Consider the following 26,290-nt stretch of genomic DNA (forward strand, 5'->3'; position numbering starts at 1 on the left):
TCAAGCAAGCTCCAGGCCTTCACTGAACTCCTGAACTGAGTTCAGAGCTCCAATTCAGCTTTCAAACTGAACTCCCTCCATACTGAACTGAATTCTCCTTTTAAAGAAATCTTCTCTTATGTCACCTCCCCTAAATTTTCACATCTACCAATCACAACAGATGTTTTTTCCCAGGACTGCCCATTCTTAGTTCACATCTTCTTTGGTTCTCACCTTCTCTGGGTAGATTATATCTTCTGAGTACTTCACACCTCTTTTGTTAAGCTTGCCTTTTGTAAGTTGTTTGACCTTTTAGTGATTAATTTAACCTTATAGGTACTTAGCACCCTTTTGTATTAGATCTAAAAATAGACCACCTAGCTTAAGGTTTTTGCTTCACTATAAGTTGGGGACTGTTCATTGTTCAATCAGGAGTTTGCAACTTTATCTTCCCCTAAGGCACTGTCTGAGTAGGGTGGAGTAATTTTAAAAGTTCTCAATACATTCCTGACCAAGTACCTCCATTGTTAAAAATGGGGAATAGCTTAATCAAATCTTCTGAAGTAAAGTCTGAGCAGTTTTAAGATTCACATTGGGTGTTCAGGGGTTACAATTTAATCTTCACAACCAGGGGAGAATGAATTAATTTCATTGTTATAATCAGGGGAGAGTTAAATTTAATCTTTACAGAAGTCATATTTTTTTCAGTATCCTCTGCCTTGTGCTTCTGAATTGGAGAGTAGACAGCTCCTCCATTTCAGCCATGTCTTCAACAATTGAATTTCAACAAATCTGACCTTCTCCATCATGGTCCCAAAGACAAGTAAAGTACATTTCCCTTTTTTCTTTTGTATCTTTCTTCTGTAGACTATAAAAGTTCCTTGAGGGCAGGATTTTTTTTTTCCATCTTTGCATTCCCAGTGCCTACCACATAGTAGGTGTTAAATAGATTATTTTGAAAGACTTTGAAAGTTCAGTATCACTGAGAGAGGGCTTATTGGTTAGAGGATATTGAAATATGTGAACCATTGGGAAATGAGTCTAGGATAGTATCAATGGATAGAGAAGTTTACAGAGGAAGGTAGGTGATTAAAGGGTTCAAGTCATGATCACATGGCATAAAGTGTTGCTGTATCCTGTGAATCCTTTAGACACTCAACTCACAGAACGCACTGGAAGAAGGTATGTCCCAAAGAGCCTGGGAGCACCAAGAGGCTGATGGGCCTCCCTCCAGACACATTAGACTGAAGCAGGAAGTGTGATCCCTATACTTCTAGAGCCATACTACTAGTAGGTAGAATGGACAACTCCTCACCAAGGCATTCAAAGCCCTTCACAGTCCACCCTGCTCCCACACAAAACCTGTTCATTCTTGCCTTTATGTGGTTCTCCTGCCTAAATGCTCTCTACCCCAAATCACTCCACCTATTCCAGCCCTTCCCATTCAATACACAGTGTATAATAAATTGCACAAGGGGAGCAAGAAACCCACAGTGTCACCTTATCAGGCTCTGCCTCTTGGCAGTTTTCATCTTCCACAATAAAGAATGTTGGCTCACCTCCCTCCTTCCCACGCCCAAGAAAGCCTGGTAGGGTGGGCTTTGAGAGCAAAGAGGTACAGACACATTCCTGACTCCAGGGAGCTCCCATACCAAAAGAACTAGAGCAGTCATGGGCTTGAATGTGAAGTGAGTGGCTCCAAGGCAAGTCGCTCCAAACAAATACACTGCTGGACCAAGCAAGCAAGCAAGCAATTTGCTCTATCAACATTTCCTTAACGTAACTCCGTGGGAGGAGGAGGAGAAAATGGTGAAGGACCATTTATAATAGGGAGGGGCATCCCTACCTAGAAACACCTCTTAGTGGAGTTCTAAGCCTCACCTAGTTGGAGAAAATTTCCTGGGTTCCCCTACAGTAAGGGTTCAAGCAGTACCTGCCCTCTCCCACTTCCATTCTCCCCAAGCACTTCCTCCCCCAATGGTTCTCCGGTTGCCGTGGCGACCAGGGTGGGTGGACAGCCTGTCCTAGCCTAGTCTACCCTATCCCGAGACCCACTCTCCCCCATAGCGTGGGGGTTGCCATGGCAGCCCCTCAGGAGTTGTGAAATGGAACTGGTTGCTCCTCTTCTCCCCTCCTCTCCCCCACCGTCCAGGTAGGTGGTTGGGCGACAAAGTTACCGCGCCACTTGCAATTCTGGCCGGCGGGAGGGGGTAATATGGCAAGCGAGACTGGAAGAGCAAAAGAGAAGAGACGCTACGTAAAGCGCACGCGCAACAATTAGTCCATGCACTCCAGACCATCACATTCCGCACCTCTTCCCTGCACCCACTTCTCCACGTTCCTGGTCTTTCAGCTGATTTTCGCGCGTGCGCGCAGCCTGTTCTCCCGCTCCCTCCCTCTCCCACCCTTGCTCGAAAAACGCGTGCGCAGTAGAGTTCAGGGGCTCCGAGCTGCGAGTTCAGGACTTGAGCTCCTGTCAGTCAGTCAGTCAGAAAGGATCTTTTCTGTTAACGCATACTCATCTCGTCCCATCCCCATCTTCCCAGAGAAGGGGAGGCGAAGCGGAGCCCTGACTCCTTCTTCTCCCCCAATGGGGCAGAAACGACGACAACGGCAGCGCAATAAGGGAGCCGGAGCCTGAGCCAGAGCGACCCTGCGTCTCCCCTGGGCACGCCCTGTTCGTGTCTTTCGGCTCCGGCCCGGCTGCCTCCGCCGCCGCCATGGGAGACCCCGCCCCCGCCCGAAGCCTGGACGACATCGACCTGTCGGCCCTGCGGGTGAGTGAGGCTAGGAGGAAGCGAGTATGGCCTGGGAAGAGCCTGGCACCTGGCCCCCAGCATCTGGGCTGCCGCGAGTGCTCGCCCCGACCCCCCCTTACCTGTACGGAAGCGTTTGGCCCGGGGCGTGCGCGCCCTGGCCCCGGGAAGGGGCAGGTGGAGGTGGTTCGGCATCCCCTTCCCAGGGTGCGCCCCCGCTTTAAGGGAAGGCCCCGCCCCCTCACGTGGAAATCTTTTTAACTACCCTCCCCTCTTCTCTTCTGGGCCTCGGCTGCTGGGCTCTCTCTCTCCCACGCACACCCCACACACCTGCACCCCTGTTCACTTGCCCTTTGTCACTACTACCTCTCCTTCCTTCTCCATACCTCCGCCATTTATTTCTCTCCTTCCTGATTATACTGCCCCTTCCGGCGAATTCTAGATGCCCAGCACCCCCATCTTCCTCGTGATCCCTCTGCAACCTTGGACCCTAGTATCCCCTTCCTCGAGACTTTTTCTCCTCTACATATATTTTTAAGATGAACTATCCTTCTCTTCCCCGCCCTTCTGACACACTTTTCCTGTGCCTGACATTCCCTAGCTTTCCTCACTTGTTTTTCCCACCCCCCACCCCAAAATCACATGCAATTTCCTTTTGTGTCTTTTTCCCCCAAGCTACAGTTTAATGGCTGGCTTTCCTCTCCCTCCTTGATTCGTTCATTACCTTTATGTCCTTACCTTTTATCAGTTTTTCCCCAAACCCCTCCGGATTTAGAATTTTGAAGCCTGTCTCACTTCTTTATATTCGAGGCTGCCCCTTGTCACTCCCCTCTCTCCACCTAAGACAGTTTTCTCTGGTCTCTGTTGAGAGTGAAGTAGTTCACATCCAGGCTTTATATCCGTCAGTATTATATTACAACTATAAAGCATTGTGGGACTGGAAAAGTCAAATACACCTGGTATAGAGTTGAAGCTTTTCTGTTCAAACAACAACTGCATAGGCTAGTATGCAGACATTTCTTTCAAAGCTGGTCAGGAGCTGTAGCTCAGGGGAAAAAAAAAGATGAATGTGTAGTTTATAATGATAAGGAAGAAGTGTGGATAAGTGTAGGGGGCAGGGGCTTGGAAAAAATTGGGGGATTTCTAGGTGAAGACTTCTGCCTGTCATTTTAGTGTTTTGTCCCAATGCCCTTGGTGGCTTTCACAACAGGTGTAGAGGGAGCAGGGATTTCCATCCTGAGGAAAATTCCTTGTCAGTCCTTACTCAGAGGATTTGCTGAGATTTTATTTAGTCAGAAAATGTGACCAGTAATGGGAGAATATGATTAGTTTTACAGATGTTCCTAGTTTAGAGGGAGTGAAGAGGCAGGTGGAGGGGGTGGAATAAAAGGGAGCAGAGTCATGTTGTTATAATTGGGTGACACAGTTTTTTTTTTCCCTTCCATTTAGGTCATTTTCTTTAGTGTAGTGTTAGTCTATAAGACTTTGCTTCTAAAGGAGATGAAGTGATGTTTTAGTGAGTGACTGTAGGACTATGAAGATTCAGACTGAGAAGACCCAGTAAGAGTAGAGTAACTAAGACTTGGTTAATCTAGATCTTCTCAAATAAAAGATAGGTGGAATCCAGAGCAAGAACAACATTTTGAGACCTTCTCTAGGACTTTCTTCTGTGACATGCCTCTTCCTTACATCCAGCCAAATCTTGGCTGTTGATTAACTCAGGTGACTAGGATCCTGTAACTGGTAACTAAAATGTATTAAAAACAGCAGCTAGGTGGCTCAATGGATAGAGAGTCAGGCTATCCTGTAACTAAATGTGGCCTCAGACACTTCCTAGCTATGTGATCCTGGGCAAGTCACTTTTAACACCAGTTGCCTAGCCCTTGCTGCTGTTCTGCCTCGGAATCCATACTTAGTACCAATTCCAAGGTGGTGAGGATTTAAAAAAGCATAGGTTAAAATATCCATTCAAGCTATAGGAGAATTCAAGTTTGGTACATTTCTCAAGGGTTTAGGAGGGGGAGAAAAGTTGAGATATAGACCCTCTTATAGTTTTGAAACTATATCCCAAAGCTTTCTGGCCAAGTATACTCTGAGCTTTTGTCTTTATTTTTAGAGAAATGTTAGACCTGGCCTTAACCAGACATACCCCCCTCCCTCCCTGCCTTGTCCAGTTCCTCCCTCTGGGATCTCAGCATCTAGCTTCCAATACTCCCCACCACCACTTGTGTCAGGAAGAGGCATCCATCTAGCTTATTAGCCTTTTATCTGCCCATCCACATGTATGTATACATAAAGCCCTTCTACAGGGAACATTGACAGGTCCTACTTGCTTTCTCTAGGCACCACCCTTCTCAGCCTTGCATAAATACACATGTTCTAACAGAACTGCCAAGGTGCTAATATTGCAAGCATCTCCTCACCCTGTTCCTATCTGCCTTCCTGTAAGAAATGGAAAATGGAGACTTCAGTAGCAAAGCCTATTCCTTTTTACTGCATAATAGGAGGCTGGGAGATGGGGACACACCTTTTGCATTTGTCAGCTGACCTCAAAGGGCTGTCATCTCTCTTCCTGTTCAAGATTTTGTTTTCAAGGTGAGAATCAAAGTATGACCTGTAGCAGAAACAGTATATCTCTTAGACCTGTGGAAAGACTGCTTTTTGTGACCCAGAAAAGACACTTTAAACTCTTTGATTTGGGCTACTCTGAATCCAATAGACCTCTTAGAGCTTAGAGTTTAGAGAGGAGGAATGGGGAGAAGACCCAATGCTGGACTGCTGTACAGATGTCTCTTTCCTTAATTCAGGACCCATCTATTTTCTTCTTCCTGTTCCTCCAGACCTTACCTCTTTAGTGAGCCAGAAGTTTTAGGCTACAGTGCTTTTGGAATTAAGCTATACTAGATGTTGTATTAATATAATATAGAAAAGCTTAGTGGGAGATGTTGCTAGGTAGAAGTTGGTAGTTAAGATTTTTTTTAGCAAAATTTTTTTGTTCTCATGTGATTGTGTTTTAGAAAAGTCTCTTTTCCCCTCCTTTTTCTATCTTCATATGGTTGTGGAGTCTGCACTCCTTGGAAAGCTGGCAGTTCAGGGCATATATTTCTAGGTTGCTGAGTAACACCTGTTACTGTATACTGGTGTGCCAGTCACCCAAATGATGGTAACAGATGCTTAGAGGAAAGGAGGAGAAAGAAAGCGGCTGATTTTAGCAAGAAAAATGGCAGTTAAGTGACATCTTTTCCTGGAGAATTAGTGAGAGTGTTTCATTCAGTTTAGGGACCTGGTGGGGGGCCCATAAAGCCTAAAGTGTAATATGAAGTGTAACTCTCAGTAAAAGAAATCTGGGGGGAGAGGAAAGGAGAATTAGGTCAGTTTTTCTTAGGAGTTTCAGAGGGATGATTGGATGATGTCCTCCAATAACTTTCTCCATATACTGTCTCCCCTAAAAAGTCTTCAAAGATTGTCACAACCTTTACCACCATTTAGATTGTAATGGGGCTATAGGGTACTATAAAAGTATTGTAATTGGGAGAAGATTCTGTATAAATAAAGCAGTACTCACCATATCTGAGGAGGTTTGCTTTGTTCACTGAAGAGAAATAGTAGATTCTTAGACCAGCTTTTTGACTTTTAGCCCACTTCATAAGTTCTAATGACTCTAGCCTTCACAGAGTCTTCAGTATATGATGTCTGGGATATGCTGGCTTAAAAAACTCCTTTGCAGACCCTCTTATCCAGGGTGATGGATAGGGAAGGATCCAGATTAAAATGCAATTGGGAAATAGTTAATAAATAAAAATACAATAAAACATTACATAATGTTAATATGTTTTTTCTTTTTAAGTTGATATGTAGCTACAGGGATCCTTATGTGATCCTTTACTACCCCTATATTTGAATTTGATATCACTGATCCAAGATACAAAAGACTGGGCAGGGCACAAAAGTTATTTACTGCTTTTTCAGTTTACAAAGGCCTAAAAGTAAAGGAAGTTCTGACACCTTCTACATCCAGCCTTCCTCACCCCAACTCCCCCAATCTAGAAAGGTAAATGACATGATCCTAGTATTAGATGCTATCTAATTTGATCCTGTGTCTTCAGTTACCATTCCAGAGAAAGTTGTCAAAAGCCTTTCTTCAAACTCACCTAGAACAAGGGTTTTTGTGAACAGATGTTCAACATCTGTTCACAAAAACCCTTGTTCTAGGCATGGTGGGATATGTACACTATTACTGTGTTATGTGCCATTCAGAGGTATTTTGAATTGTGATCTGTGAAGTCAGCTTGAAATCTCAATCTACACTTAAAAATCCAAGGAAAAAGAAACTCTACAGCCCCCTTTTAGTAAATGTTCTAGCATCTCACAGTTCTGAGTCACAAATCCTTAAATCTAGTTTGCAGTGGATTAAGCCCATCTTATATTGTCCTATGCAATGTGTAGCATTCCAAACATATTCACATCTAAGAAATATAAATGATGTATGGTTATTGTGAAAAGATTAGGATAGAGTGTTAGGCCTGCCGATGGTGTCTTTGTGGCTACCTGCCCTGAGGGATAGGTTGGAGCAGAAGCTATCTCCTCAAAAGGTGGAGGAGGCATGGGAACCTCAGCTGGTTCCCCTTTCAAGAGACTTTCAGCATTCTGAGAATCAGGGCGAGAAAGAGGCTACTTTTCCTCTTGCACCTGTGAGGATCTTTCCTCCTTAGTATCTGAATGCTGCAATGGCTGTGCATTTAAAGCTATCCTGATAATATTCCAGGTGTTCCAACTGACTTGTGGTATGTTCTGTCCCTCTTTCTGATACTGTCTCATTTTATCACCAATCAGATCCCATTCCTGTGCATTCAGCACTCCCGTTGCTGGAAATTGGGGATATGCTTTCAATATCAGCTTAAGTAACGCTTTTACCTTAGCTTCAGAGATCTTAATACCTTTCTTTTCAATTAAAGACATTAACAGTCTAATGTAACAGGTATATGATGAGGCAGATTGACCCATAGTTCTAAAACAAAAGACTTCTTACCTGAGAGGCCACCTGCAGGTTCCGTCTTTTTGGCTCCACGCTCCACTGGACGCTTCTCGAGTTGTGCGCACTTGAATTCTTAATGCCTGTAACAAAGGATATTTAGTCCCATCTGGGGTGTCATTTGGAACCTCCCATCCAGTGGGGGCTACAAAAAGAAATTTTTTCTTTGTGGGTTAGGACTCGAGAAGGAGCAAGGAGCCTGAGAATATGGGTGAAGAATGAGAGACACAGACAAGTCAGTATTACTGAATAGGGAAGAAGAATATCCCCTATGATATTCTCCTTGGTAGGAAAATATGAGAACTAATGGAACACGTGAAAACGAAAGAAAATAGGGTAAGCGTATCAAGAGTAAGAATGCAAAGCCCAAGAGAGGAAAGAGGACCAAGAGGAGAAATCACAGGGCCGTCTTCCATATTTATTTCATTGTGGCTTGGGAGGTACTCAATGAATATGCAACAAAGCATAGATAATTCAGATTGGATGGGATGGTAATGATGACACCTTTTGGGCATGTTTGACTTCAACCCGCGATTTTACAAAGGAATTTGACTTTGCACCAAATGTTAATGAGTTTGCCTTGAGCAAAGGCAGCATGGCTAGGTCAAGAGTCCATCCACAAATATCCGAGTTCAAACCTTGTGTCTGAAGACACAATAACCATACATCATTTATATTTCTTAGATGTGAATATGCTTGGAATGCTACACAATGTATGAATAGCATTCACAACCATACTCTTATATCTCCCTGCTCTTAAAATCTAGTATTCTTTTTCCCAGATTAAAGAACTACAGTCAGTCCTTTAAGCTGACATATAGTCCCCAAATTATTGAGTACCTCTTGTGTATAGTCTATTAATAGGGGGCAATACCATCTTCCTAATACCTCAGGTTCACAACCTTGCAAATCATCCTGGATTCTTCCCTATCTCTTACCCTCAGTATCCAGTATGTTGCCAAGGCCTATCGGTTTCGCCTTTGCAGCATCTTTCCAAAGTGGTACCTTCTCCTCTCTGATACTGCCACTACTCTAATAGAGGCCCTTATCTCCTCACACTTGGATTATTGCAGTAGCTGATGGTTGGTCTGCCTTTCTCAAGTCTCCCCCCACTCCAGTTCATCCTCCATTTAGCCAATAAAGTGATTTTCCTAATGTGTAGGTCCTGTCAATTCCCTCCCCCACCCCCCACCCCCTGCCTTAGTAAAATCTAGTAGTTCCCAATTGACTTCAAAATCAAATATAAAATTCTCTGTTTAACATTCAAAGCCATTTAATTTAGCCCCCACCTACTTTTCCAGACTTCTTATACTTTACTCTCCCACCTTATACCCTGGAATGTACTCTTCAATCCAGACCTTGATCTTCTGGTTCTTACACAAACAAGATACTCCATTCCTCTGCCTGGAAATTTTCTCTGGCTATCCCCTATGCCTGCAATTCTCTCCTGCCTCCACTCTGACTTTTGACCTCCCTGGCTTCCTTTAATTTTCCACTAAACCCCACCTTTTCCAAGATGACTTTACCAACCTCTCTTAATTCTAGTGTCTTTTGTCTGTTAATTATTTCCTATTTATCCTGGCTATAGTTTGTGTTTTATGTGTATAAAAATATATATATAAATATTCATATGCATATTTTTGACCCTTACCTTCCATCTTAGAATTGATGCTATGTATCAGTTCTAAGGCAGAAGAAATGTAAGGGCTAGGCTTTTGTAATTAAGTGACTGCCAAGAATCATACAATCAGGAAGTGTCCAGGTCATATTTGAGCCCAGGTCTTCCCAACTCCAAGCCAGGCATTCTATCCAACTGAACCAACTAGCTGACCCATTTTGTGTATATTTGTTTATATGTTGTCTCTGCCCTCCCCCCCCCCCCAATTAGATTGGAAATTCCTTAGGGACAACGACTGTCTTTTGTCTCTTTTTGTATTCCCCAAAGCTTATTAGCATGGTGCCTGCTATATAGTAGGTACTTAATAAATGCTGGTTGATGATATATACAAAGAGAGTAACTGTTATATATACATATGTTTCACATATATATATGTATATATATATAAAACATAATATATATTATAGGTAGCATTTATTTAGGGTTTTAAAGTTTGCAAAGTGCTTGATACATTATCTCTCTCTCACACACACACATACACACACACACACACACACACACACACACACACACACACACACACACGCTTGAAAAAAATTATATAGTAATATAGGCAGCTAGGTAGCCCAGTAGATAGATTCTGTCCTGAGTTAGAAAGACCTGAATTCAAATTCAGACTCATACTTGTATCATACCACTTAACTCTGCCCAAATTTCCTCACCTGCAAAATGAGGATAATACCGGGTTGTTGTGAGGATTGAATGAAATAATATTTATAAAGCACTTAGGCACACTGCCTGGCACATAAGTAGCTACTATATAAATGCTAACTATTATTAATAATGGACCCTTTGTCAGTCTGAAGTCTGCTGACCCTTTCTCAGAATAATATTTTTAAGTTCTTAAAATAAATAGGATTACAAAGGAATTGTATGAGATGAAACAGGAAGAATTTTGTGATAGGTAGGGTTGGAGACATTGAATTGAGAGTTTATTTTTAAGGTGTGGTCAGCCTAGCAACATCCATGAATATATGCCCAATTATATAAGGCTCAGCTCCAGTGCTGAAAATATATGGGTAAGGAATTCTTCAAAAATTAATTCCCTTCATCCTTCCATTGAAAACATTTTCTAATGTCTTTACATTTGACAGTGTAAGTTATCTGTATGTGATAAGAGGGGATATGGTCATTCTAAGTACTGGGCCTATTGACTCAAGCAATGCACTACAGAGGGTATGTGATAAGTTTAAACTTTATCCCAAGCTGAAGGTATCATTGAGTCAGGAATATTGGCTATGAGTTGTGACTAGCTACAAAAATAACTCTTGCCAGGTGAGGAGCTTCTTCAGAACTTTTTGACTGATATTTTAAAACTAAAACTAAAACTTTCCAAGCAATAAGATGAAATAAAAATGTTATTAAATTTAGAATCACTGACCTGATTAGTAATGGCCTCCTCTGGAAATACCCTTTTTACTTGACCCTTTACTCTAAGTTCTGGAATCATAATCAAATCAACTCTGCCATTGTTTCTGAAAGGAAATTTGTCAAAGGAGCCTCTGAGGTCCTTTCCCTATAACTTTGAGAATTCGTAGTGTCTGTCCTGGCCACCACTTCCCTATATATATATATATATATATATATATAGTCTTAGATTACAAGCTCCTTGAGGTTAGAGACTGCCCATGCAAATACAAAAAATACAAAAGTATTTGATGCATATTAAATACTTAATAAAGGTTTTTTCTTCATTCACCTGATCTATATTTGAAGCCTGGCTCCATTACAATCCATGTGATTTGGGGCTGATCACAACCTCTGGGGAACTGAATTTTCTCATTTGTTAAATGAGGATTTTGTAGTGTGACCTCTTAAGTGCCTTTCAGCTCTAAATCTAAGTTCCTGTGATCCTGGTAGGTTAAGGGAGCTATAATGAGTTGATATCCATTTCAAACCCTTCTTCCATAAAGTGTTATTCACATACACATGCATGCACACACACATTCATGTATGCATGCATGCATGCGTGTATGTATGTGTGTATGTATGTATGTATGTATGTATTCTGGCCTCTCAACCCAACTTTTTATCTTACTAGAATATAAACTCCCTTTACCCTTTCTTTGTATCTCTCCTTAGTGCTTAACTAAGTGCAGAGGACACAGTAGAAATTCAGCAATACTTGATTGATTGATAACAGATGTATTCCATGGATTCTTTCCCAACAGATCCATTCAATTCTTTAATATTTTTGAGTACCTTCAATGCTCTAGGCATCATAATGGAGAAATGAAGGGAAGGCATTCTCAGCTTATGAGAACAATTGATGTATGAACCTGAAAAGCTGGTGGTAGAAGACATGTTTTCCAAGATACCACACCTATTTCCTGGGGGAGGAACATCACCAAAGCTGTGGCTGTGTCCTGTTTGCCTTTTTTCATCAGCCAGTGCCCTCTTTTGACTTCTATGTGCCATAACCTTATTGTTCAAGCTGATGGATCAAAACTAGTATTTTTATTGTTATTATTATCTATTGTCTACTGAAACTGAAATTGCAAATCCAGTTTTGGAATACTAATTAATTTACTTGGTAGAAGAAACTTTTTGCTTATGTGTTGAGTTAATAGGGTAAGTGGTATAGTATGGAGATGAGAGGACCTGGGTTCAAATGTGGCCTCAGACACTTTGTAACTGAGTGATCCTGGGCAAGTCACCTAACTCCATTTGTCTAGTCCTTCCCCTTCTGTCTTAAGAGTTGTTACAGAAAGTAAGATTTTTTAAAAAAGAATTAATAGTTTCTTTTGAGATATAGCCACTTGAAGCCTTGAATATTTGCTTTTCAAAAATACAGCTGCTGTTTTTTTTTTCTTTTAACTTTTTCAAAAAGTCCCCTCCTGTAGCTTTTGTTAAGGTTGTTCTTAGGATAATTACTATATTAGTATCTAAGCTGAATAGGCAGTCTATCTTGAGATAACCTCCACCTTTCAGTGTCACTGACTTTTTGTCATATTTTGGTTAATTATGAGAACCAGCACATAATAGGTCCCCCCCCCACCCCCAACAGGAGATGCCTAAGTCTAAAGCCATTGAATATGTACAGAATAATCATGAGTGGTGAAAAGACTCTCCTAAAGGTAGGCTCAAGTGCCCTGGCCAATTACAATACACACAGAAAAGATTGTTCAAGAGCTCAGGCACATGTATTTAGCTAATTAGCTCTAAAATCTTAAAGATCAGGTGACTTTCTGATAAGGACTGAAGTCAGAAGCTGAGCAATCTAGCCTCAAATTGAATTGCTTCCAAAGCCTCATCCTGTAACCCTCCCATGAATACTATTAATTATTTTTGCTTGGAAAAGGCTGGTACAGGACCAGAGGAACATGCCCCTTGTGGGAAGCCTTTACACTCTAGCACTGTATCCTCCTGAGATCTAGCCAGCTGCAAAAACTCATATTATTCAGCAAATCTCACCAGAATATATTTGAGTTGAGTATTAGAGTCTGGTTTCATATTTTATTGCTGTAGAGATTTTATTTACCATTTAGAGATCATTAACTGCTAACTAGGTAATTCTCATTATTTCTCTAAACCCTAGAATGAGCCCCATGAACCTAGAACAGTAGGGAGAAAGGTAGAAAAGTTTCCAATAATTTAGTTGCCATGTAGTCAGATATCTTTTCCAACAGCTTTTGTTTTCCTCTCCACAAATGAAGGTAAATTGGGTTTCTTCTAGACCAAGATCATAAATTCTTTTTTTTTTAACCTTTATCTTCTGTCACAAAGCTAGAAAGTGTTTTAAGGCCAGATTTGAACCCAGGTCCTCTTGACTCTAGGCCTGGCACTGTGCCACTTAACTGCCCCAAGATCATAGAAGCTTACAGATATCTGTTCTAGCTAATTTTGCAGAAAAGGAATCTGAGACAGATAAAATAATTTGTACATGGTCACACACAGCTAATAAGTGGCAGAGATTTGAACAGTAGGTTATTTCCAAATCCATTGCTGAGGCCCAGGGAAGTGAAAAAAGTGTTTTCTAAGGTCATATACAATTAAATTAGTCATAGAATTGGAGAATTTTTTGCACTGGAAAGGACTTTAGAAATCACTCAACTTCCTCATTTTGTAAATGAGAAAAGTAAGATCTAGAGATTTTGTAACTTACCCTAGATTATGTAATTAGTAGTAGATCCAGTATTAATATTCAAGCTGCCTAATGAAATAGGAAGATTTTGATTCCATATTCTTTATCTGTGCCCATCCTTTTCCCAGGAGGTAAAAATAAGCTAGTAGGCATATTTTGTTTTAAAATATGGTTGGAACATTTGGGTAATGAAGAAGATGAATCTCAGGAGGAGGTGGTGTAAATATGAACGTGTGACACCCCAGACTAAAAGCAACTTGGGGAGAGACAGATGTGTCTATAGCCTTAGGGATGAACAAGAAAGCAAGGACTCTTAGTTCTGTTTCATTCAGAAGTTCTTGGAGACTCTGGGGACTTGATTTTTGTTGTTTCAGTTGTGTCCAGCTCTTTGTGATCCCATTGGAGATTTTCTTGGCAAAGATACTGGAGTGGTCTGCCATTTCCTTCTCTAGCATATTTTATAGATGAGGAAACTGAGGCAAACAGGGTTATGACTTGACCAGGATCACATAGCTAGTAAGTATCTGAGATCATATTTGAATTCAGGTAGATGAGTCTATCTACTTTGTCACTTTGTTGGTCCTTTTGGAGGCAGTTCCCAACTTTAGGAGATCAGAGTAGAATACATAATAGGAATAAAAGATACCATTTTGGGGCTGGTTATTGGGCAACATGCTCCTGGGAAGTATTGAATCCACAATGATAGAGATGCTGTATATAGAGTACATCCTCTATTTCCTCAGAGTATGTAAGTGGAGAAAATCTCATTCATATGGTGCCTGAGCTACAAATATATGTGTTGTCCTGTGAGTTTTCTTTCTTGGTTACCCTCCTACTTGTTTGACTACTCCTTCTCAGGTTCCTTTGCTGACTCTGCATTAATTCTTTTAACTGTATTTCCTAAGATTCAGGCCTAGGCCCTCATCTCTTCTCTCTTTGTCTTCTTCCCTTTCCCTCTTCCTCTCTTACTCCCCCTACACATATTGCCAAATTGCCAAAACAGTTGCCAAATCTTGCCATTTCTACCTTTATAGCATCTCTTTCATCTTTCTCTTCATTCATAGAGCTTCTACCTTAGTTCAGACCCTCATCACTTTTCAACAAGATTATTACAACAGCCTCTGAATTGACCTTTCTCTCTGAAGTCTCTCATCACTCCAATCCATCCTACATATTACTGCCAAAGTTAATTTTCCTTAAATATAGTTCTGATCATGTGACTACCCTGCTCATTCTTCTCCAGTGAATTCCTATTTTGCCTCTACCATAAAACATAACCCCCATTTAGCTTTTTTTTTTTAAACCATGTCTTCCATCTGAGAATCAATACTGCATATTAGTTCAAAGGTAGAAGAGCAATAAGGACTTATCAATGGCAGAATTAAGTGACTTGTCCAGAGTCACACAGCTAGGAAGTGTCTAAGAACAGATCTGAACCCAGGACCTCTTGTCTAGGCTTCTCTCAATCCACTAAGCTACCTAACTTCTCCCTTCCTGTTTAACTTTTAAAGCCCTATACAACATAGCCTCAGTCTATCTTTCTAGCTTCCCTGGACATTATTTCCACTTCTGCATTCTGGGACTCTGAGATCCAGCCAAACTGGCTTTCTCTTTGTTGCACAAACGCCATACCCAGAAGGTCCTCTTGCTTTTAAGCATCATGCATCATCTTCTCTGGGAATTCTTTCTTGTTCCCCCAACTGGCTGTATGCCAGCCTTCCCAAACTATCTTGTATTTAACAACATATATGTGTGTTTATACGTATATATGTATGTATGTATATCCTATATATATACATTATATATATTTCTTCACTTTATATTTATGACTCTACATTTACACGTGTACTTGTTTCCCCTGTAAGAATGTAAACTCTTTGAGAGTAGAGATTATTCCTTTGTATCCTTAAGCATTCAGAATAGTGCTTGGCACATCTGGCACTTCATAAATATTTGTTAATTTATTACTTTGTTATAGGGTCTGTGAATTGTGTATCTTGCAGCAGGACCGAAGTTGTTTCTCTTCATTTCCTGTATGATCTCTAAGGGATCATGCCTTAAATTAGAGTTACAGGAGATAATTCCTCATTTTTGTTCATTAAAGTTCACACTCCCTGATTTTTTTCTAACATATCTCATGCAAGTGCCTTTTCTAAAGATGTCTGTATAATATTAATATTACTGAATAGTTCAATATTTCAATACTTATGAACATTTGTGACTTTATCTGTGAACATACCCTTTACAAACATTTCTCTTACTGGTATTGATTGTAATCTCTGTCCACTCCTTAGTAGCCAACCTTATGGTATAAGCCTCTTTGAAATTAACTAGACTAGTCCTTATATAAAAGACACAGTTCATTGTTGGGACCTTACTCAGAATTTTCCTGTTTGGTAGTTTTTGTATTCTTCTGGCAAAGCCTTCAGCATCTTAGAGTCATTTCTGTGCTATAATGATGCCTCAGAATAGGAATTTAATGGAGGTGCTATATGTTTATGTTATAATTTTACGTCTCTCCCTAAGCAGACTAAACAGGTCCTCCCCAGCCCTGATGCCACTAGGCAGGGTATAGTATTTAGGCCCTATTGCTCCCCCTCCATGCAGACAGTGTAGTTGAATTTTTCCTAAATACCACATTGACTTCTGTGAGAGGCTTGTGTAATTGTTAGCTTTGTTTTTCATTACCAATACATTTTGTTTTGACATAGCAGACAAGTCTAAACAAACTACCAACATAGTACATTTCTTGAAAACAATTGAACTAATCAGTATAAGAGTTATTTCAGCTGGTGGTAGAGGCAACTTAAACAGTTTTATAATGTATTATTTTTAAAAAATATAAATAATGTCTGTTGGATTTGATCAGAGTTGTGTTACTATTTTAATAATATTTTCATTTACATAGCTGTAGTCAGTATGAATATTCTTCTTTTGGTTTACTCAGTATCACTTCATATCAGTTTTACTATATTTCTTTGAAGTCTTCATGGCAATTCACAGGAATTATGCTCAGTTCTCTTGAACCAATTCCAAAGACCCTTTTTCTTGACTCCCTAGAGCAGGGGTCCAGGTCCCCAAACTACAGCCCTCTGAGGCCATTTATTCAGCCCCCATTGCACTTCCGGAAGGGGCATCTCTTTCATTGTCAGTCAGTGAGAGGAGCACTGTATGTGGCAAAGCGCAGCGTTGCTCAGGTGATGTAATCCTCTTCGTGACACCTTGTTCTGATAGTAACTGAATGAGAACAAGGCTCCACACAAAGGATTATGTGACTGCACAATGGAAGATTTCAGCATGGTGAATGGTGATCTGGGGGAGGGGATTCCGCAATGTGTATGCTGCTGCCCAGTATAGTGGTGGTAGTGATGGGTCTGTGCAAGGTGTGACAGGCCTATCACAGCCAGGACTGCAGCCTCCGATATCCCAGACAGTGGTATACAGATTTGTTCATAGTTTTGTTTTGTTTTTTAATAGTCTGGCCCTCCAACAGTCTGAGGGACAGTGAACTGGCCCCCTGTGTAAAAAGTTTGGGACCCGACTTCCAGTCAAGATGGCAGCTTAGAGAAAGCTAAAGTTCAGAGCTCCAGAAACCCTTTCTTACCAATCTCAAACTGAATGCTCTTAGGGCGCCGAAATTCAAAACAAATAACAGAATAGACCCAGGGAACACTCCTCCTGGACCTGGATCAAAAGGTACAGCCCCCCAAAAGTCAGAACCCGAGATCATTCGGATCTAAGGGGTAGGCAAAAGGAAGGTCCCAGGACCCATCCCCCCCCCAACCCAGAGCACTGAATGCGAGGCAGCAGCAGGAACTTCAGGGCAGGCAAAAGGGCCTCGGGAGTGGCTATTCTGAAGGCCGCACCCTGAAAACAACCTGAGCCAGTCGTGGGGGCACCCAGACAGCAGGGAAACAGAGAGAGACAGGGGGAGCCTGCAGCCCCCTGACCAGATCCTTCCATCTGAGTCTCAGCAAAGGTCCCTGCCTCAGGGCATACTCAGTCTGAGGTTAATCCTATCACCAGCCCTCAGAGCTCCAGGAAGCCACGGCCCCTCCCCCTCAGATTGCAGGCTCCTCTGGCCAGCAAAGGCATTGAAATACATCTGAGAGTGTCAAGCCAGGCTCAGAGCATAGAAGTAAAGCAACAGAGAAGCATCGGGAGGGAACTGAGGAGGGTAGTAATACCGAAACACCAGCAATTTCGGGCTTCCTGGGGAAGACAGACAATTTGCCTGGGGCTAAAGCCACTGAACACCAGACAGATAACAGAAGAGCCAGCCCCCCTCACTCAGATAGAGATGGCAAACAGCACAGAAGCAAAAAAGCCTCAAAACAAGAAAAACAAGAAGGGGGCAACTTTGGACACATTTTATGGAGCAAAAATACAAAATACAGAGGAGATAGAAGAGGAAACACAAGCAAATGCGCTGAAACCTTCCAAAGGAAATGGAAACTCTCCACAAACTTTTGAAGAATTTGAATCGAAAATGATCAAAAAGATGGAAGGCTTCTGGCAGGAAAAGTGGGAATTAATGCAAAAGAATTTCACACAACTACAAAACTGGTTTGACCAAACTGAAAAGGAAAACCAGGCTTTAAAGGTCAGAATTAGGCAAGTGGAAGACAACGAGCAGGTAAAAGAGCAAGAATCAATAAAGCAAAGCCAAAAGATCAAGAAATTAGAAGAGAACATAAAATATCTCACTGACAAGGTGATAGACTTGGAAAATAGAGGAAGAAGAGATAATTTAAGAATAATTGGACTACCAGAAAATCCAGAAATAAACAGCAAACTCGACATCGTAATACAAGATATTACCAAAGAAAATTGCCCAGATTCTAGAACAAGGGGGCAATACAGCCACTGAAAGAGCTCACAGAACACCCTCTACACTAAATCCCCAAAAGACAACTCCCAGGAATGTAATTGCCAAATTCCAAAGCTTTCAAGCAAAAGAAAAAATCCTACAAGAAGCCAGAAAAAGACAATTTAGATATAAAGGAATGCCAATCAGGGTCATACAAGACCTTGCAAGTTCCACTCTGAATGATCGTAAGGCATGGAACATGATTTTCAGAAAGGCAAGAGAGCTGGGTCTTCAACCAAGAATCAGCTATCCAGCAAAACTGACTATATACTTCCAAGGGAAAGTATGGGCATTCAACAAAATAGAAGATTTCCAACTTTTTGCAAAGAAAAGACCAGAGCTCTGTGGAAAGTTTGATATTGAAAAACAAAGAGCATGGGAATACCTGAAAAGGTAAATATGATGGAAAGGGAAAAGGAGAAAATTGTTATCTTTTCATTTATTCAAACTCTCTTCTATAAGGACTACATTTATATCAATCTATATATATTAATATATGGAAAAAAATTTGGGACCCCTACCCTAGAGCATCATAGATGGGATATCTTAAGCTCATGCTCTCTCTTCTCTTTATGTATATAAGCTAAGATTCTCCCAGGTTTGGAGACATATAAGCTAGAACTTCAGGTGTCTATTTAAGACTACTAGTAGATTCAGACTGATGGAATATTAGAGCTGGTAATGACGATGCCTGCGTCCATTCTCACCTCTCACTTCCATTCTTTAAAAAAAATTGACATCTTTTAAAAAGTTTTATTGATGTCTTATGTTTTTATACTAGTCATTTCTGGAAATCTAACTCTAACTCTACCCTTTCTTCCTAAGTTAACTCTCCATTGTAACAAACAATTGAGCAATAAAGAGTCTTCATCTGAAAAAGTGTACAACATTCTGCCTTAGTAGTTCCCTCATCACCAAGAGAGAGATATATTTTATTGTTTCTCTAGAGTCACTGTTGGGTGGTGGTGGTTTTTACATTTTTCAGGGTTTGACTTCCTTTTAATGACATTTATGTTGTCATAATTGTGTATATTCTAGTTTAGCTTACCTTCACTACGCTTAAGTTCATACCAATATTCCTGAGCTTCTCAGAATTCATCACAATAATAATTGATGACATTTCTATATCACCCTTTGATTAGCCATTCCCTAATCTATGGGGTTTCCAGTTTTTTGCTAACAAAAATAAAGGTTCCTTGGAAATTTTTGGTACATATTAGAACTTTGTTTCTATTCTTTATGTTTTTGGAGTGTATGCCAAGTAATAGGATCAGTGGTTAAAGAATATGAAAATAATGTCACTTTTTTAAATGCTTTTTGCTTTATTTAAGTTTAATTTTTTAATAAGTAAAAGTCTATCTTCTGCCCTTCCCCTTTTCCCTCCTCAATTGAAAAAGAAAAAACATATAGTCAAGCAAAACAAATTTCCTCATTGACTATGACCATAAATAAAAATTATATCATTCTACACTCTTGAATTTTTCACTTCTCTCATCAGAAGGTGGATAGCACATTTCATCATTAATCTTCTGGAATTATGGACGATCAGAGTTTGTAAATCTTTCACAATTATTTTTTTTTTACAATATTGTTATCATATAAATTGTTCTAGTTCTGCTTTCACTCATGAGTCTTTTTTAAGTTAAAATTTATTTTTTTAATTAGCAACAAATTACCGTACTCTTCTATCCCAAGTTGAAAATAAAATAAAAACAAAAACTGTTAGAAACATGTAGAATTGAGTAAAATTAATTTCTGCTTCAGTCATGTCCCAAAAAAATATCCCATTGTGTACACGGAATCTTTCATCTGTATATGCTATCATTTCCCCCCTCAAATCATGACTACTCATCACATTGATCATGAACACCTAATTATTTCAAAAGTGGTTATCTTTGCCTTATAATTATTTTCCTGGTTCTTTTCCTTCACTGTATCAATTCTTATAAGTCTTCCCAGGTTTCTTGAAAACTTTCCTTCATTATTTCTTGCAGCACAATAGTATCACATTCAGTCAGTAAGAACTTCTGTTAAGTGAAACACTATGTGTTAGGCACTGTGCTAAACACTAAACTGCGAAACTGGAAGTCTAAGGAGGAAGACAACATGCAAACAACTATGTATAAAAAGCTACATGCAGAATAAACAGAAAATAATTAATCAACAAAAGAAAGGTGTAAGAATTAAGAGATTAGGAAAGGTTTCCTACAGAAGGTGGGATTTAAACTGGGACTTAAAGGAAGCCAAAAGACAGAGGAAGAGCAATCCAGGCATGAGGCACAGCCAGTGAAAATAACCAGAAAGCCAAGAGATATGGGGTATCTTATGCAAGGAGGCCATAAAAATATGTGTTGTGTAGAGGTGGGATCTAATGTGTAGACTGGAAAGTTGGGGGCAGGGATAGGTTATGAACAGCTTTGAATGCCAAGCGGAAGGTTTTATGTTTGATCCTAGAGGTGACAGGGAGGCAATGGAGTATATTGAATTAGGGTAATGACATGGTCAGACCTGCACTTTAGAAAAATTACATTGGTGACTGAGTGGCAGATGACCTTGATTGTGGAAAGTTTTGTGACCCGTAAACCAACCAGCAGGCAATTTCAGTAATCTAAATGTAAGGAGAGAAAAGCCTGTACCACAGCAGCGATAGTATCAGAAGAGAGAAGTTGTAAAGGAGAACTTCACTGGGATATGAGAGATAGTGAGGAGTCAAGGATTATACCTAGGTTTCATATGAGGGAAGGGTGGTACTCACAGTAGTACTAAGAAAGTTTAGAAGGGGGTAAGATTTTGGGGAAAGATAATGAGTTCAGTTTTGGATCATGTTAAGATATCTATAGGACCGTCTGTCCCCCACCCTCCTAGAGCAGTTGCTGAGGCCAAGTCCAAAGTTAGATATGCTGAGTGCCCTCCTTACCTCTCTTTCAGTGCCTGAAACCCTTGAAGTATCAACCCCCCTAGTCAAGCCATCTCCCCCAAAGACAGGCACACCTTTCCCGAGAGGTCAAATTTGTATGTTGTAATACATGTGGATGTTCAAAGATAGAAAAAAGTTTGATTCTTTCTGTGACAGTAATAAACTCTTAAAGTTTGTAGTGGGAAAACAGGAGGTGATCCAAGGCTGGGGAGGAGTTCCCTAGGTGAATATGGGGAAGAGTAAAAATGACATCTCTCCAGGCTATGATTTATGGTTCCATCCAGGCATCATTCCACTAAATGTTACTCTCATCTTTGATGTAGAACTTATAAAATTGGAATGACAGAAATGGTTTCTTGAATTGGAAAGGAATTTGCGTAGAGTTTTCCCCTGATATTCTACTTATATTCATTGTATAAATATATTCCCCAATGGAATGTGTTGTCACTTGGCATTGTTTCTAACTTTTCTTTTTGTATATGTGTCCCACTAAACTATATACTATAAACTTCAACTTGTCAAGTCATTCATCTTTTTTGTTTTTGTGTTCTAGATTTAAATGGAAATCTTTTGGGTGTAGATTTAAGAGTAATATATGATCAATCATTAACAGCCCATAGTTGGGTTAATTACCTCAGAAAAGGAATTATTTGGACAGAGAAAATCTGTCTTTTATTTTAATGAAATGTATCATACTTTATTTATTTTTGGTTTCTGCTATAAAGCTATAGCAGGTTGAGGAGTTGTTGAGGGCTGACATGTTCTCCATGTTGGAGCATATCAGTCACCTTGTTCAGTTGAAGGTGGGGAAGAAGAAACTACTTCAAGCATCCAGCCCACTCTCCCCCCCCTTACCCTCTGCCTTTTGAAAACAGATATTTTCTTTGCTGTGATGGACATGCCATCTACAGGACATCTTGGGTCAATAAAAACTTACTTCATTGATACCTGACTTTCCTCCCCTCCCCCCATCTTGTGGTTTTCTAATGGATTTGGAGGACTTTGAAAATTCCAGTAGCCATCAAAGCTCCACAACTACCAAATTCCAAGATTTTGAATTGATTGTAAAATTGAAAGTGCCATTTGTAGGAATTTTCAACACTATGAAAGCCCAGTCATCATCACAGGAAATTGTTGTGTTCTCTACTCAAAACAAAGTTGATACTGGTCATCACAGCAACAATATTCTTTTGTTTTTGATCCATAGCTCTTCTACCTCCATTTCCTTCCACTCCCATCTTTCTACCTTCCTTCCCTTCCACTCCCATCTCCCTTTTGCTGCCCTGTGTAGTGATTTAGTAAGAGAAACTGCCACTGCCAATTCTTCCATGAGTTTCTTCCTGAGTTTCAAGTTTTGTTTTTGTATCTTTATTCTGGCTTTTCTTGAGAGAGAAAGAGAGAGAGAGATGCTTATAGACCAACCAGTTTTAAGAGGTCTCATAAGAGATTTAAGATTTGAGGTCAGGAAAGGGTTTAAGGAAGTAGATTTGAGAATCATCAGCTTAGAGATGATAATTGAACCCATTGATGCTAATGAGATCAGCAAATGAAATAGAATAGAGAGTTCATTAAAGTCTCTCATGGGACACCCTTGGTTAGTGGTTATGACTTGTATGAAGATCCAGCAAATGAGACTGAGAAGTAACAATCAGATAGGTAAGACAAGAACCAGGAAACCTAGAGAAAAGAGATTATCAAGAAGAAAAGAGTGATTGACAGTGCCAAAGGCTGCAGAGAGATTAAAGAGAAATGAGAACTGAGAAAAGGCCATTAGATTTGGCAGTTGCATCATATGTAACTTTGGAGAGAGCAGTGTGGGTTTGATGGGGAGGTCAGAAGCCAGACTTGGGAGTGAAGTAGAACATAAGCGGAGAGAAAGTAGAAATGCCTGTTGTAGATAGCTTTCTTAAGGAATTTAGACACAAAAGTCAGAAGAGATACAGGGCAATAGTGGGGATGGGAGAATCAAGTGAAGGGTTTTTGAGGATGAGAGATAACTTGGGCATGTTTGTGGGGAAGTAGCCAGTGGACAGGGAGAGAATAAAGTTAAGTGAGAGAATGGAGATGATAGCCATATCTTCAGTATATGGATCCTCCCTTAGATTCCTGTTCTTTGCCACCTCTAAAAGAGCCATAAATGTTTTTGTACAAAAATATGAATTTGTTTTGCTTTAATCTTAATCCATCATCTAAATCTTCTGGTTGTTCAGTAGTTTTTCACTTGTTTCCAACTCTTTGTGACCCCATTTGGGGTTTTCTTGGCAAAGATACTGGAGTGGTCAGCTATTTCTTTCCCCAACTCATTTTTACAGAAGAGGAAATGAGGCAGAATTAAGTGACTTGCCCAGAGTCATATAGCTAGTAAGTGTCTGAAGTCAGCTTTGAACTCAGGAAGGCTCCTCAGCCTGGCACTCTATCCACTGCACTACCTGACTGCCATTTAATCTATCCTAATTCTAATTTATCTTTCCCTGCCTTCCTTTTTTCTTTCCTTTTCTCTGTTGAGTGAAATGACAGCTATCTCTCCAAACCCCTTCTTCTTTGTTTGTATGAATGTCTATTCTATTTGCACATTATAGGAGATAATATTCCCAACTTTTGGGTTTCCCCATCACCTCATAGTATATTACTCTTCTTCAGTCTTTCCATTCTTCTCTTACGATCATGAGCAAAACCACTCCCAGATCTTGTCTAATTAGACTCCTCTGTGACTCCTGATGATTTAATAAGATTAAGAGGGAACACATATATCATCTTCCTATATAAACAATTTATCCTATATTAATTCATGTTTGCCTTTTTGTATTTGAACTTCAAAGCTACTACAGGGCTCTGGTGTTTTTATTAGGAATACTAGGAAGTTCTCTATTTCATTAAAGCTCCATTTTTTTCCTCTTTTGCATTTTATTCGTTTTGTTGACTAAATTATTCTTGATTGTAAGTCTGTCTTTTACCTTCTGGAATATTATATTCCAAGTTCCCACTCCATTATATAGTGGTGGTTGTTGCTAAGTCATGTATAATCTTGACTGGGGCTCTTCATTACATGAATTCTTTTTTTCTGGTCATTCAGAATATTTTTTCTTTGACCTGGAAGCTCTGTATTTGGGCTCTGATGTTCCTAGGAGATTTCACATTGAAGTTTCCTTTGGGAAGTAACTAGTGGATTCTTTCTATTTCTACTTTACCTTCTGCTTCTAAGAAATCTGGGCAATTTTCTCTTAAGATTTCTTGAACTAGATGAATTCTGAGTGCAGATTGCAAGATACTATTTTACTTTATTTTTCTTGCTTTTTTGCAGCATGTCTAGAATAGAAGTATGTTTTGCATGACTTCACATGTATAATGGGTATCATATTGCTTGCTTTCTCAGTGGGTAGGGGAAGGTTTGGTTATGAGAGAAGGAATTTGAAACTCAAAATAAAGATTTGTTGAATCATGATTGCTATACTCGTATTGTAGTAATTAATGGCTTTCTGGTAGACCATGATTCTAGAATTTTTTTCTCTTCCATCTGTTTTCCAGTAAGTTGTGGTTTGTTGTTGTTTGTTGCTATGATCTACTGTCTTGAGTACTGATATAGGATATAGTATATTGGGTTCTGAACCAGAAAAGTAGAAACCCAGATTTCATTATTAAAGAGCTCTCCCTAAGGAGTGAGATATTATCCTTGACACTGGGGAAAGCTAAGAGGGATATATGGTCTAGGCATTCCTAGTCTAACATGAGAAATCAGAATAATCATGTGAAACCATAAATAGTACATTACAGCATAGGCATAAAAATGATGCCTATACAATAAATACAAATGATAAAATATAAACAATTCAAGACAAAAATGTTGAATGAATAATATGACTAATAACAGCTGGGTGAAACTATCAGTTTAAAGGGACAGTCAGTATCCACGATATTTAAAGGTATAGAGGGAAGGAGGTAATATTTCAAGAACACTTATTTTTTTGAGAGGGCAGGGACAGATGGAAATTCCATAAGAAAACACATAGAGAATTAGAAATCTAAAGTTGTTTCAGAAACTATCTAGACCAACTTCATTTACAGATAAGGAAAACTCATAGAGGCAAACTGGTTTCCCAAGATCTGAGAGGTAGAATCAGCAGGAGGAGTTGAATATAGTTGTTTGTTTGGTTTTTTTTGACTCTGGAGCCACTGCTTTTTCTAATGTCTACTCCATGACCCTACTTCTCAGAATTTCCTATCCTATCAGTTGGGGAAAAGTTCTTCCTCATGTCTCATCTAGATCCTTCCTTCTGCCATATCAGTCCATTTTTTCTGGATTGATTCTTGGCAGATATAGAAAACAAAATCTTTAAACTAAGGAGAGCCCAGACTTTAGAGAGGAAAGGAGGCCTGGACCTGGGATTTCATTAGTATAAGGAAATGCCAAATGAATTAAGTCCCTTTACCATTACAGGTCAGCACCTTCTCTGAAACTTACAGTCTTCAGCAGTAGTGTGGAGCACTAAAAAGTTAAGTAACTTGCCCAGGCTCACAGTATATATGTCATGAGGTAGGATTTGAACTTGGGTCTTCCAAATTCTGAAGCCTCTGCCCATCTACTATATTAAACAAACCTCTTCTGCCCAAACCTTAAAGGTCTGAAATTCAATAGTGCCTCCTTTAGTCTTACTACATATATTATTCTTTCACCTCATCTTGTATCTTTCTTTCCTTCTTGCTTTCTTGCTGTGACAGTTTTACTTCAAAAGGCATAATCACAAACTTGTTTCCCTGTCACATAGGAAGAATAATCCTCATTCCCCTTGTTACCACCTCAGTCTCTTGAGAGAAGAAGAATGTTAGGTTCATAATTTAGCTTTATTCCCATAGGGCACAATCCCACTTCTAAGTCCAAACACTCCTCTGGCTTTAGTTCTAAGCACCCAGACTTCCATGCTGGGATGGGCTGTACCAACCTTTCTGTAGCCCAGTTGCCATGATTCAAACTTTTAG

The 26,290-nt window shown here is 39.9% G+C and overlaps 1 protein-coding gene across 9 annotated transcripts in view; it reads left to right on the forward strand.

Annotated features, from left to right (window-relative positions):
• The first annotated feature begins 2,039 nt into the window (after nt 1–2,039).
• MINK1 (misshapen like kinase 1) overlaps nt 2,040–26,290 on the forward strand; it is a 58,772-nt gene continuing 34,521 nt past the window's right edge. For 2 of the 9 annotated variants that reach the window (XM_007483241.3, XM_007483242.3), the window contains exon 1: nt 2,206–2,756. In XM_007483241.3, the coding sequence (XP_007483303.1) occupies nt 2,700–2,756 (57 nt within the window). In that variant the 5' untranslated portion in view covers nt 2,206–2,699. Of the gene's footprint in view, nt 2,132–2,205; nt 2,757–26,290 lie in introns of those variants that run through there. The other 7 variants (XM_007483245.3, XM_056817685.1, XM_007483243.3 and 4 more) reach the window with 5 other exon arrangements.

Source organism: Monodelphis domestica, chromosome 2 (genome assembly GCF_027887165.1).
Source record: "Monodelphis domestica isolate mMonDom1 chromosome 2, mMonDom1.pri, whole genome shotgun sequence".
Lineage (NCBI taxonomy): Eukaryota > Metazoa > Chordata > Mammalia > Didelphimorphia > Didelphidae > Monodelphis > Monodelphis domestica.